The sequence below is a fragment of the Nesoenas mayeri genome, assembly GCF_963082525.1.
Source record: "Nesoenas mayeri genome assembly, chromosome: 20".
Lineage (NCBI taxonomy): Eukaryota > Metazoa > Chordata > Aves > Columbiformes > Columbidae > Nesoenas > Nesoenas mayeri.
The window spans coordinates 4976509-4990536 of record NC_137569.1 but is presented as its reverse complement, the minus strand read 5'-3'; the positions used below and the strand labels follow the sequence as shown (position 1 = coordinate 4990536).

The following is a 14028-nucleotide window of genomic DNA, read 5'->3' as shown; positions in this document are numbered from 1 at the left end:
CCGCTGCGGTTACGGAGGAGCTGTCTCCCGTTAATTTTGGGAGGCGGCATCCAACACACAGCCCGGGGTAACGATCCCTCGGGCACCGCCAGCCGTTGCATGAAATAAAAGTAAAATCAGCAGAAGCCACAGGAGCGGTTTTGCATCCGAGCTCCCCAGAGCTCTGCTCGCTTTTTATGTTAAATTATAGTTTGAAGTGTTTCCCTGCAGGATTTCTAGTGCTGCCACAAACTCATCACTCATCAGCAGGGTCCTGCTCCAGAGGAGGTGGCTGTATACCCCTGGAAATTATGGCAGGAGAGGGTTTTTTGTCAGCCAAACGAGATTAAAGCTTGTGGCAGGCCAACATCTCTGAGTCGCTCCGCACAAGCTGAGAGCCCGGACAAACAGACACGCACCCGTGGCTGCGATGGGGGGGAAAAGGAAACTCCTTGGCCGTGGGACAAGGGTCAAACCCTCCAACAGCTGTAAAATGGGTTTAAGCCAAAGCAAACAAACAAACAAAAAAAAAACACGAAGAAAACAAGGCAGCCTGGATTGGTGCCGTGTTTTTAGCAGAGGGAGAGGAAGGCTGAGACAGCACGATGCCCTGGGAGACCTCAGCACCCAGACTGGGTCATGATGTCCAGGAAACATGAACTGTGGCAGGGAGGAGCACGAGGTGTGCTCAGAGGCTGCCTGGGGACACCGGAATCCTTCACTACAGCAGAAGCACGGGGGGGGGGGAGCTTGGTTTTCCTATCCTAGAAGGAGAAAAGAAGCTATCGGGTGATCTGCTACCATCTATAAATACACCCAGGAACAAGTAAACATCACGGAGAGAAAAAAAATAAACTGAAGCCGAAGAGCAGCACTGGCACAAAGACACATTTATAGAAACTGGCCAGCAGCGGGTTGAGGCTGGAAAGGAGGTGACAGCTCCTGCCCAGCTGCACGGGGAGGTCCGATGGGGTCGTCTTCAAAGGCAGAGTTTGGGCAGTTTGGGAAAGGAGATGACAAGGCTGCGGCAATGGGGGACGGACCCCCATGGCCATAGGGGACAGCCTGAGTGAGAGCTGCCCTGGCAGAGAGCACGGATGCCTCTTTGCTCACACACAAGACCTGCACCTGGGAACTGCTTCCCACAGCAGCAGCAGGATTGGAAAGTGGGAGATCTAGCACGGGAAGACATTAACCCCATCCTCACCCGCCAGCTTTGGCTCACAGACCTCCCGCATCCAGAACTAAAACCATGGCAAAGCTGGACCGAAGCATCCTGAGAAGACACCAGCAGAGCCACGCGCTGAAAATCCACCGCTTGTTTCCCTTGCAGCGCCCAGTTGGGGTGAAGATGCTTCATCTTCAAGCAGGGGAAACATCCTGCCTTGCAGCTCAGCCCGCAAACGTGAAAGGTTCTCCCAGCAGCAGCGTTTTCTCAGCGCTTGGTGCTTGTTAGAGCGGCAGGGAAGGCTGTCAAGGTTGTTGTCAGCTATTCACATGCCGTACCCACAGCAAACCCGCTCACGTGACGTTTGCTTCTGGCACAGCACGGCACGGCTCGCAGGCTGAAAATATCCCACCAATTAGGAAAAAATGGCTGCTTATAAATAAAATGCGAGGCTGGCACTGTAATAAATCAGTGTCAAAACAAAAAGTAGCCTGTGCGGAACAGATATCTGGCCAGGCGGCTGCTTAGGTCTTCCCAGCATGAGCATTTTTATTTGCACACCAGAATATTTGGCGTTATAATCATGGCAGTGGGTGATAGCACTGTAGGAAGGAGTGCTGCGTGCTCTCTGCAAAACTGGAAGCCTCACCCACGCGGGACCGTGGGGATTCGGTGCCTTGCACTGTAGAGAAGCACTTGTGAAAAGCCAAAGGCCAAAAGCAAAACCTGCTCTGAAAACCTGCTCTGTTTTCTGGAACACCGTGTACCCTGAACCCCAGCGCAGCAGGGACAACTCTTACAGGCCTGTGACAAAGTCAGCAGAGCTCGGTGAGAACAGAACAGCCTTGAACTCAAGTTCTAAAGGGCTCCAACAGAAACAGAAAATGAAAACCAAACCAAAACCAAACCCAAAGCCTAAGGCTGCTGATGGTTTCTGTGCTTTGGAGAATGTTTCTGGCTATGCCTTTGATTCAGAGGGTAGTTGGGAAACTCCTGAAGGGCTTTGGTAACATTTAATTTTCAATCAGAGGGTTTCATGCCCCACAAAATAACAGAAAAATACACAAGAAACTTCTTCTGCTTAGATATATCTAAAACCAGTTCACACTGCAAATCCTCTTGGGCATCTCAACCACTTTGCAGAGCCCTCGTGTCCATCTCACCTGCGCTGCCCGGGGTCCTCTGGCTGTGCTGGAGATGCTGCAGCCCCTTTGTCACATCTCGGCCACCCACAGGGACACGTTGCTGCAGAACCAATGAGGTGTGGGAGATGGCAGGAGCTTCGGGCACCTGTGGAAATGCCATTTTCCACGCAGCTTTTGTCCTTATCGAGGCCAGCACAGCACCGGGGGCACAGGTTGGTGGTCACAGCCCAGCTGCCGTGTTTGTTCTTCCACAATTTGGGCTGGATATTGCATGGAGTTTAAAAGTCCGTCAACAAACGCTGTGCCGTGCCACGAGCCTTTTCATGTGCTGCGTGTGTACATAGAAACGAAGGCAGCCAAAGCCACGCAGATAAACCCCTGCAGACCCAGATACCCTTCAAGATAAGCAGCTAAAATTAATTTTTTGCTGAAGCTGCTTGTGACAGCCCATCCTCTCTCCCCAGCCCATCCTCTCTCCCCAGCCCATTCTCTTTCCCCAGCCCATCCTCTCTCCCCAGCCCATCCTCTCTCCCCAGCCCAGCTCCACAAAATAATCCCTTCCAGCAAGAGGCACCTTTACAGCAAGAGGCTCTGAGCAGGGTTACCAGAGCTGGGACAGGGAAAGGTGAAAGCTGATGGGGTGAAACTGGTTTTTGCCTGTGTGTTTCCCAGCAGAACCCCCAGCAGACCCATTTATAAGGATGTTTCCCCAGACTCGATGCCAACAGCGATCAGAAGATGCCACCGCCGCATCCAGAGCATCGCTGTCCCTTGGCACAGACACAGAACGAGGCACATAGAGCAGGGAGGGCAAAAAACAGCCCTGAAGCACCACAACCCCCTGGAGCTGCCGCCACTGCGGCTCTCGGCATCACCCGTCCCACCACCGGTGAGGGTCCTCAGCAGCCTCTCGGCGCGGAGCAAAGGGCATCAGTGGGAAATCTTGATGCATTTCCAGTTCACAGCTCAGAGGGGACCTCAGTTCCCCCCACACTGGGGTCCGAGTAGCCTCCTGGGCTCCCGCTGCCCCAGCCCAGGCGGTGGTGGCTCAGGTGGCCGCAGGGGTGGCCGGTGGCTCCTCGGTGTGGCCGGGGGGTGAATCGGCACTGCCACTGACCACGTTCTCATATTTTGGCTCTTCCTTTGGGGCAGCCTGTCCCTTTGTCTCCAGGCTGAGGACTAACTCAGGGCTTTTGCCCCTCTCTGTGGCACCAACAGCATCGCTGGCCCCATCCTGGGCCTCGGTGCTTTTTGGCAAGGGAGATGTGAGAAGGAAGGACTGTCTCTTCCCAGGGAGATGCTGCTGCTTGCCGGGGGGTGGCTCGGCAGGAGCTCCTGGGACACTCTCCCTCTGCTTGCAGCTGTTTGCTGAGTCTCTGCGCTGTGCCAGGGCCCGCCGGGGTGGTTTCTGGATGGCCTCGGCACTCCTCCTCACCTTGGGCTCCTCCTTTGCAGCCCACTTGCCTCTCTGCAGGCTGCCCAGCCGCTTGAGCACAGCCTGGACCCGGCCCTCGCCACCTCCCTCTGCCTTGGAGTCCTGCCCGGCTGTTCCCACCATCATGTAGATGGTGGTGACATTGGGCTCCTTCCCCTTTGCCTCCCAGCTGGCGGATTTTGCAGCCGCTTCAAGAGCCTCCACTCTCTGAGCCACGTGCCTGGTGCTGGACACCACCCGCCGGCGTCCCCCCGGGGTGGCCCGGGGCGATGGACGGTGGCTTTCCTCCCCCTTGCCGAGGGGCTCAGGGCTCTCATAGCAATCACTGGCTGGCTGTTCAGCGGGGGGCTCAGCTGCTGTGTCCCCTGGTGGTTGGGACAGCTTGGATGGGCCCCATGGGGTCTTGGGCTTCCGCCCAGGGCTGGGAGTCTCCGCTGCCCCAAATTTTGTCCCTTCAGCAAAGGACACAGAGGGACGCTTGGCCTTGGCGATGCTGGAGGTGCGAGGGATGGCGAAGGGCTGCGAGACATCCTCAGAGTCGAAGGCGGATGGATCCGGGAGCACCTCGCCAGGGGGGGATGCCCCGTCCTGCAGCTCGGCCCCCCCCAGCAGCGGGATGCCTGCAGGAGAAGGGAATGAGGGTCAGTGGTGCTGGAGCTACACCCTGCGCAGGGACACACACGGGGACACGGGCTGATGCAGTAGCGTTATCCCTGGGAGCGTTTCCCCAGGGAGGAGGGTGTGAAATGGGGCTGCCCACGCTACATCCCATCACACAAGGCCAAGCACGGCTCTGGCACATCCTTGCAGACACAAAAACGAGAGTATGAAAATAAATGCTATGTGTGCCCAGCACCTGTTCCTGGGACATCCGAGGTTGGTGACAGGGCAGGATTGACCCCAGGCAGCCCAGAAGGGCTATGGCAGCCAGAGAGAGGAGGAGCAGCTGTTCACATCACCTTCTCTGGGAGGGACAGAGTACTCGGGTCCCTCGTTGTCGGTGTCGAAGGAGGAGAAGGAGCTGTCTGAAACCCACGCGGCTGACGGTGACTCAATGAAGCTGGGGTTGAAGGGGATTTCTGCGTCGTGGTGGGAAACTGTGGAGGAGAAGACACCTGAGCTCGGGCACCCCAGAGTGCTGGAGGGTGGGCAGGGAGGGCAACCCCCGCCCCGAGCTGTGCAGTGGGGCGAGAGAGGGGGTGCAGGTTCCCCCGCAGTTGGTGACAATGCAGAGAGCACAGGGTGGGGGTGACACCCTGGAAAGTTTGTTGGCAGCTCTGCTTTTTTTCTCTTTTACCTGTGACTTTGGGAAGTTTGGAGCTGCCCAGAGCAAAACATGGCATCATAGCGCTGAGGTTCGCCAGCACCCCCCGCACGTGGTGCTTCATCCTGGCCAGCACGTTGTCATCCGGCATGGCGGCCCTGTGCAGGGGATACGGGCATGAAAGGACATGGGAGATGGGGTTTAACATCAAAGGTTGCAAAATACAACAAATACCTGTCTCTAGCATCTGCTGGGCCGGCTCCGCAGCAACAGCAGGCGACGCAGAGCAGCAGCAGCAGGAGAGGGACGAGGACGGCAGCTGCCAGAGCCCCGTGGTCCTTAAAACCTGTGCAGAGAAGATGGGTTGAGTCTGGTGCGTCCTGTGGCTGCAGAGTCCATAGAGCTGCCCCGCATGGAGAGCCGGGAACCACTGGGCAGGACCAGGCTGCATCAAACCTCCCAGCACCTCCGTCCCCAGCGAGGATGTTATGGTCCCTTCCCCAGCACCAAGGAGTAAATTTGTGGTTGCTCTTACTCCACACACAGTTCCCTTGCACAGGGTGGCAGGTCCCCCGGGAGCACTGGCAGGTCGAGGAACAGTTCACTCCAAAATACCCCTCTGGACAGGTATCATTGCAGCTGGAAAAGAGAACAAAGGAGGGAAATATTGCCAGGGAGCACAAATCCCCACCCTGCCCCGCTCCCGGCGTTACCTGGCTCCCCAGTATCCCGCCTGGCAGATGCACGCTCCCGACACGGGATCACAGCTCCCCGCAACACATTCAGGGCAGAGGAGCTGGCATCTATCCCCAAAAGTGCCCGCGGGGCAGGAGCTGTTGCAGCTGCCAAGATGGAGAGCAAAACATCAACCCATTGCATCCCGGAGCACGGACCCCCCTGTGAGGACCAGGGATCTGATTCTGGGCGTACCTGGGTCCAGTCCAGCCAGGCTCGCAGCGCGGGCAGGACCCGGTCTCGGGGTCACAGACGTCCCCCCGCCGGCAGCGGGGACACGGCTGGAGACAGCCCTCGCCGTGGAAGCCGGGGGCGCAGGGTTCCTTGCAGAGGGTCCCGTTCCAGCCGGGCTGGCAGGCTGGGCAGGAGCCGTCCAGAGGCGAGCATGGCTGGTTGTGCCGGCAGCTCCCGCAGCTGCATGGGCAGAGGGGCAGTGAGGCCTCACACCCACCCCAGCCCCCCCAAAATGCAGGTTTCACCCCACACCAGCACTGAGCATCAGTTTGGACCACAGAGAAATACCCTGTAATAGCTCTTGCTCTGAAGCAGCAAGAGGGCAGGAAGGAGAGACACTGCTTTATCTCCCTGGGGAGCAGGACCAAAGACAACCAGATTTTTAGGATAACACCAGTGCTTTCTGCTAGTGTTAGCGAGGTTTTTCTTTTGAGGCAACAATAATGCTGCATCGGATGGGTCTCTCTGCCCAGGCAAAGGGACAGATGCATCCGTGATGATTTTCCTCACAAGGTCTGGGTACCCACTGAACCCCCCTGCACTGTCCCCCCAGCTCACCTGTGCACACACTGAGACCCGTATCTCCCTGCCGGACAGGGCTCCTGGCAGCTCCTGCCCTGGTAGCCGGGGTTGCAGCTGCAGTAGCCACTGAGGGGGTTGCAGGAGCCGTGCAGGCAGTCGCAGCGCCTCTGGCACGCCGACCCCCAAAACCCAGCTTTGCATTCGCACTTGCCCGTCTCCTGGGCACAGGGCGAGACGTTGCAGGAGCATTTGAAGCTGCACCTCCTGCCCCACCAGCCCGGCAGGCAGTGGCAGTGCCCAGTGAGGGGGTCACAGTGGGAGGTGCTGGGATTGCACTGACATTGCTTCTTGCAGGTAGGTGCCCACCAGCCCGGCTCGCAGCGGCAGGCGCCGGTGAGGGGGTCGCAGCGGCCGTGGGGGCTGCAGGGGCAGGGGAACTGGCAGAGCTCTCCCCAGTGGTTGGGGTCGCAGGTGCAGCGCCCGCTCGCCGGGTCGCAGCGCCCGTTGGGGTGGCACGTGCAGCTCCGCTTGCAGTCGGGACCCCAGTACTGCTCAGGGCAGCCTGCAAAGGGAGGGAGACGGTGAGGATGGAGGGGTGGTGGGGAAGCCCAGCAGCCTCCTGAGTATCCAGGCTGGCAAAGAGGACGGTGAGGGCTGAGCCCCGGGCGGGGTTACTCACGGGAACTGCAGTCTGCTCCGAAGAAGCCGGGTTTGCAGAGGCAAACCCCAGGTCTCACGCACACCTCGTCCGCCCCGCAGGCATCCTCCCCCTCGCACAGCGCTGTCGGCCCCAGAACAGATATTTCAGAGCACGATGGCCACCCCAGGTCTCACACCCCACTGCTGGACCACCTGCCACCCACCCAGCCACCTCCCTGGGAAAACCACCACCCGCCTACCGCTCCATCCCTCTGGCTGAGCCGCAGCATCATTGCTCAGTGGGCATTTGGGGGTCCCTGCGGTGCAGCACCCCACTGCTACCACTTGTGGAGAGCTGCGGTGCTTTCCCCAACACCCAGCACCATGGAGGAGCCACTCAGCCAAGATTCGGGCTCCATTGCCATCCATCACTCACCGGCCGTGCACTCCCGTCCTTCCTGCTTCCAGCCGGGGCAGCACGCGGGGCCAGCGGGGAGCCTGCGGGAGAGACCCGGGGGCCATCAGTGGGGCGGGGGGTGCCGGGGTTCACATGCGGCTTCATGGCGTTGATTGCGGTGAAGCGAACGCACGCGCTTGCCCTGGCTGGGCCCGGCGGGTGGGGAAGCAGCGCGGCCCCTGGGGCATTGCTCCGGAAGGAAACCAGCAAAATAGAAGGAAATTTAAGAGGCTGCAGCCCAAGCTGGGGCTGGGCGGTGGGGCAGGACTGCGGCTGCGGAGCCCGTGCTGGGTCCCTGGTGCTCTAGATGCAGCTCAAAGCTTTGCCAGTGACCCAGAGCGCAAAGGCACCGAGGTGAAGGTGACCAAAGGCACTGCTGTTGGTGGCGAGACGAACAGGAGAGGTGGCAGCGGATGGGACATTACCTCCAAAAGCCCTTTGGGTCTTGTTACGCCTGCATTCCCCACCTGGCACATGACAAAAGTTTTGCCAACACTCCCACATCCCCCCCATTGCTCCACACACTGGGGGTGAGGGAGAAATAACCCCTGGAGAAGGGGTCTGGATGCCCCAAATGCCCACACATGCCCTGATCGTGGCCCCCAGCATCACCCCAGTCTCAACACCCATGCAATGCCAGGCTGCAGATGTCCATTTGTGGAAGGAGAGATGGATGATGACCCCCCGGGTCTGCTGAGCTGCCCCAGGAGATGGAGAGGCACGAGCGGGGACCCCCGTGGCACCTACCTGCAGACGTTCCTGCCATCAGGGTCCAGCTCCTGGGCAGAGCTCTGCACCCACAGCCACAGCTGGAGGCAGAGGATGGGCCGGGCGCTCCCCATCCCGGCGGGGCACGAGGGCCCGAGTCCCTGCGGCTCCCCAGCCCCGCGCCGCCGTCCGTCTGTCCCGTCCGTCCCGTCCTATCCCTCCCGCGGTGCAGCCTCTTCCTCTCCCCAACCTTGGGTTTCTTCCTGAGGAAACGGGGGAGGAGGCGCCCCGATCCAGACGTCAGGGGTGCGGCAGGGAGGGGGAGGCAGGGAATGCCACCACACGGGCTATTTTTGGTCCTTTCTGCCACCCTGGGAGCAGAAATGGGCACCCAGGGGGTCGGCGCAGCCACAGCAGGGGCTGGTGCCTGCCTGAGCATCTCACCTGCGGTTGTCCAGCTCCCCCTGTGCCATCCTCCATCACCCCTAAAGCTGTTTTAGCCAACATCTCTCCCCAACCCATGTCAAGCATCCGCCGCCTCTCCTGCCCCAACCCTTGTGATCTGCCCCACAGCGCTGCCAACCTCGGGCAGGGACTGAGAAGTAGGGTCCCCACGTCCCCCATGGGGACACAGTGTGCCCCAGGCTGGCCCTTGAACCACTGCTGGCTGCTGTCCCACCTCGTCACCTCCCCAGGAGCTTTGTGTCAGCAGATGCACAGGAAACACCTTTTTCCTACTCAAGGCCAGCTTAGTCAGGGGGGGCCGGGCTGGAAGTGTGCTGCTGCCCCCACCATGCAGGACTTAACTCCATCACGCCCGGTGCTGCAGCCTCTGCAGCCCCACTCCCCATTGTAGCTGAGCCCCAAAAGTGGCTCTGGGGTCTGGCACAGCCGCCACAGCCCTTTGCATCAGCGCAGGAAAAGCAATGGTGACGCTGGACAACAGCAAGTGAAGCTCCACAGCATCACCCGGCCATTCCCAAGCACGGAGAGAGCAGAGGTACAGCGGGAACTCGGAGATTGATTTATTTCTGATTCCAGTTCTAGAGCGAGAAAGTGCCTGACCTGAGAGGGCCAACTCACCCCCAGGAAGATTATTCCAGTCTGAGAGTTCCCAGTAGCAGCAGGAAGAAGTCCCACTATAAAACCAATTCACTCCACGCCTGAAAAGTGCAGGAGTGGCACTGGCGGTGCTGATCCCGACTGGTCCCGAACACCCAGTGCAGAGTGCTCAGTGTCCCGGGACAGCGCCTGGCCAGCCCCGGGCACCCCAACATCACCTCCACATGGCAGAGACAGGGGAGGGTACAAGTGGATTTGAGTGAAGCAAAATACCCCTGGAAGGCGGGTTTGCACAATCGGATCCTGGGAAGAGGTGCTGGGTGGAAAGAGCCACCAGCAGAGGGGAAGAGCCCTTTGGGGTGCAGGAAGTGGGTACAGACCCCCCTGTGCTGAGCAGCCGGAGAAGTGGGGAGCAGGGCAACGGCTTTGCAGGACCCCCATAGTTGAGCCATGGGCACAATGAAAGAGATGCCTGGAGCTGCCGGGCTGCCCGTGCCAGGCTGGCACCCCATGGCTGAGCGTCCCAGCAGGTTTGGAGGAAGCTGCCCATGTTGCGGCTTCACCGTCACCACAGCGGCAGCCCCAGCCAGGGCTCCGTGCTGCTCTCGAGGATGCCGGGAGAAAAGGAGCTGGGAAACGCTGCTGTGAGGCCAGATCTGGCTGCCATTCAGGTGGGGTCAGAGGGTTCGTGTGGCTCTGTCGGGGGAATTGTCCGCTGGTTCATTCTCTCCCTCTGGCTCCAGCTGCGTGTCCAGCGAGTCAATGATTTCCCAGGCTCCGGAGCAGCTGGATGTGGGGGGGTCTTTGCTGCTGTCCTGATACCACAGCCCAAAACTGCAGAGAGAGCAGATAACGGCTGTGGGGGAGAAGAGTCTTCCCAGGGAAGCAGCCGGATCCCAACCTCCCTCTGCATTCGACGGTGGCAGCGGGACACAGCCCAGCTGGCAGCTCCTGGGAGCATGCGGTGAGGCTTGTCCTGCGCCAGGACAATGTAGAGCCCCCTGAACCAAGTGACCCCCTATGGTAGCAATGCCGTCAGCCCCGCACTGGGCAGCCCAGCTCCATCCCTGTCATACCTGGCAGGGTAGGCACCAAACCTCCTTCCTGCCAGCAGAGCCACCCATCCCCAGCAGAGCCAGCCGTCTCCAGCAGAGGCACCCGTCCCCAGCAGAGCCACCTGTCCCCAGCAGCACAGGAGTGAACTTACAAGCTCCTAATTTTGGATTCGGGAGGCTGACCATCCACACAGTCCGTGCCGCGAGCTGGGAGCCAGGAGCCCTCATCTTCATCGCTGCAGCACAAAGGAGCAGAGGAAAAATCTGCGCTGAGTCAGGCTCACCATGAGCGAGTGGCCAAGCCACCCTGGGGGTCCCTCCCGAGCCAAGCAGTGTCCCCCACAGAGCCAGGGGCACGTGGACCAGCGCCACTGTCTTCCAAACAAAGCCACAGATACAGCTGCATTTCACAGCAAGCCCAGCCCCAGTTTGGTGATCTCAAAACACAGGGCTCTTCAGACACCACATTCAAACCCCCGGCGTTTGGCCAGCAGATGGTGTGTCCCCAGTTGCCGCCACAGCAGAAGCCACAAACTCACTGTCAAGTCTTTAGACATCTCACCCTGCATGGGAACAGCCGGACATTTGGCACCACTGGCTGCAGCTTGGGGCCAAGGCAGGGGACAGCCAGGCCTCGCAGGGTGACATGAGAGGTGACCGCAGGGCAGCGTTCACATGGCAGCGGCAGGACCCAACACCTCCAGCCTCCCCGCTACAAGCGGAGAGCCCGACGCAAGCAAGCAGCAGGTTTCAGTAGCACAGAAGAGCTCAGCCCCCTTCAGACCTTTATTAAAGCCAGTGAGATCCAGCTCCCCCCACGCCACACAGCAGCTTTAGCACCGGCTTCGCCCCCCGCCACCCGCAGACATGCAGCGTCCTCCCTTCCCAATCGTGACAAGTCTGTTGGAGCCAACGCTGCCCACAAACATCTTGCAGAGCCTCCAGGGAACATCTCTACTATCATCCTCAAAGGCTGGGCAGCCTCCGACTGTACAGCACAGGGACCACTTGCTTTGTCCAGTGGTCCCAGTGCCACCACCTTTTGCCACATTCATGCAGGGATGAGTGGCATTTGGCCAGGCCATGTGTGACTGGTGACAGGGACACGCGAGTGGCAGCAAAGAAGAGCCCAGCCCCTGTGGCAGTCCCAGGGCTAACCCAGAGCAAGACATCCACTGTAGACAATACACTTTTGATCTCTGGAAGGAGGCAGGGAGGAGGCAGCTCCCTTCCATGGGGTCACACCACACGGAAACACCAGAGCTCGCCAGCAGCATCCACCCTGTCCTCTCTCCTGGGGAGCAGGACTCACCTGCTCGCCGACTCCTCTGCAGTTCCCAGCATTTTAGCTCTGATTTTTTTTCTCTGTCTTTTGATAGTCGACTTCATCGCATCCAAGAAGAAGCTGGGAACTCTCTCCTCATTCAGCAGCTCCCTGGCAAAAAGCAGCCAGCTGGTTAACCTGGCAAAGGAACCCACCCCAACCACACGCAGAGCAGCCTCCGATGGGCCACGAGTGGCTGCGGGGAGGGGAGGGACCCGGCTTGCTGTCCTGTGTCGCTGTGGCAGGACTCACCGCTGGTAATAGGCCAGCTCCTCCTGCACCAGGAACAGGTTGGTCTTGAGCTCGTTTCGCTCTTGCAGGATCTGCTGCAGCTCTTCCCTGGAGAAGCAGCAGTGAGCAGGGCTCCTGTCTGCGTCCTGCTGTTGTGGCTCCTCTGTGGGCAATGGAGCTCCTTCCTGCAGGGACAGGAGTCAGTGGGCAAGCGGAGACCCCCAAACCCCCACCCAAAGGCTGGGTGCCACGTGTAGGCAGAGACGGAAAAGTCCCAGCAATGAGATTGCTCATATGGAGCTGCTCTGTGTCCGGGTGTGCCAGGAGCCCCACGCAGGGATGGGAAGGTCAGTTCAGTGTTAGTGGTGCCCTGTAGGAGCTGGGCTGTGGGCTTGGGCTCACCAGGCTGGGCTTTGGCTGTTGGATCTCAGAGGAGGTCCTGCTCTTCCTGCTCGCTTCCCTCTGGGTTTGCAGCACCATGGCCTCCAGGTCCGCCTTCCTCTCCAGCGCGCTCTTGAGCTGAGCCTGCACCACGGCCACCTTGTGACGCAGGTCCTCATTCATGGCCATGAAGCGATGCAGTTGCTCCTGCAGCTGGAGGGCCCAGAGCAAATGAGGGTGAGACACAGCAGCAGTGCTGGGCAACCACCCTGGGACATCAGCACACGCGGAGCCAAGGGACAGGGATTTGCCCCAGCAGGCTCACCAGCGCGATGGCAGCCCCAGGGAAGGGGGGATGAAAGCAGGGCCCCAGGCCCTTCACACACCACACCCACTCACCGCCTCCGTGTCTCGGCTCTTGCAGACGATCTCATGGGCCTGGGCACGCAGCTCATCCCTCTGCTTGTCCACCACCTCCTTCAGCCGCAGCATCACCTCCCGCTCCTTCCGTGCTGTGTTATCTGAGCCCAGACATGGGAGGAACAGCCATGAGTGGCCTCCGTGATGTGAGGAGTCCCCCAACCCCATGAGGTTCCTTGGTGCTTCTGCAAAGCCAGACTCAGGTATGGAAAGAGGGGAGCCGAGAGCTTTAAGCTGTGCCCGACGCATCCTTGTGCTGGCAACAGTAGCCCATACCCTGTATTTGCCTCCACCACCCTCCTGGGGACTTGGGGGTGCTCTGGGGGGGTTGGGGTCCCTGTGGTTTACAGAACACTCATGCTCCCTGGTAGGACAAATCTCCAGGGCTGGACAGCAGAGAGAGCAGGTTCAGACCTACACCCAAACTGCCATCCCCTGCAGGGACACCCCATAGCATCAGGGGAGCCCAAACCCACAGGGACACCCACCTTCCTGGGACTGGCTCTCCGCAAGCTGCCCCAGGAGCTGCCGGTTCTGCTCCTCCAGCCGGGCCAGGCGGGTGTGCAGGGCTCGCTCCCGGCGCTCGGCCTCCCACAGCTGCTGCTCCGGGTCCTGGGGGACGAGGACAGCCGGGTCAGAGCCACCCCCGCGGAATGGGTACAGCCGGGTCAGTTATCCCAGCAGGACGGGGACAGTTTGGGTCAGCGCCACCACCATGGGGACAGGGACAGCTGGGTCGGAGCCACCTCGAGGGGAGATAGGGACAGCCGGGTCAGACGTAACTATCCCAGGGGGATGGGGACAGCCGGGTCAGAGCCACCACCGGGGAACAGGGACAGGCGGGTCAGAGCCGCCCCAGTGGGGACGGAGACAGCCAGGTCAGAGCTGTCCCCACAGGGCCTTCTGTGACGAGTGCGGGTCAGTGCCACCACCAAGGGGACCCCCAAAGGAAGAAGGGTCAGACGAGCCCCCCCAGGCCCGCTCACCTCCGCGTTCTGCCGCCCGGCCGCCGCCGCCACCGCCCCCGCCTCGGCTCCGGCCGGGGCCACCAGCGCCTCCAGCAGCTCCAGCAGCCGCACGACGGGCGGCACCAGCCCGGCCACGGCGTCGGGCCCGAAGCGGCCGGAGAGGCGGCGCAGCTCGGCCCCCAGCGCCTCGGCCATGCGGTAGATGTGCGGCGGGGCCAGGCGGCCCGGCGGTGTCCGCCACAGCGGCTCCGCTCCCCGCCTCGGCTCCGCCATCGGCCGCCGCCGCCCGCCGCCCCGCACA

At 60.6% G+C, this 14028-nt stretch overlaps 2 protein-coding genes across 2 annotated transcripts; both read right to left on the bottom strand.

The window, feature by feature from the left end:
• Positions 1-3340: 3340 nt before the first annotated feature.
• SCARF1 (scavenger receptor class F member 1) lies at positions 3341-8435 on the bottom strand (the record flags this gene model as incomplete). The annotated part of the gene is made up of 11 exons (XM_080357032.1): positions 8326-8435; positions 7558-7619; positions 7162-7263; positions 6519-7044; positions 5922-6140; positions 5705-5833; positions 5527-5630; positions 5226-5337; positions 5025-5149; positions 4687-4824; positions 3341-4347 (listed from the first exon to the last, which is right to left on the bottom strand). Exons 1-11 carry the CDS (start codon positions 8418-8420, stop codon positions 3341-3343), a joined length of 2619 nt encoding a protein of 872 aa, XP_080213158.1. The 5' UTR covers positions 8421-8435.
• Positions 8436-9296: 861 nt separating this feature from the next.
• RILP (Rab interacting lysosomal protein) lies at positions 9297-14000 on the bottom strand (the record flags this gene model as incomplete). The annotated part of the gene is made up of 8 exons (XM_080357356.1): positions 9297-10182; positions 10556-10639; positions 11716-11838; positions 11980-12143; positions 12361-12552; positions 12739-12860; positions 13248-13371; positions 13746-14000. The coding sequence occupies 8 exons, from the start codon at positions 13998-14000 to the stop codon at positions 10026-10028; spliced, it is 1221 nt and encodes a 406-aa protein (XP_080213482.1). The 3' UTR covers positions 9297-10025.
• Positions 14001-14028: the final 28 nt, after the last annotated feature.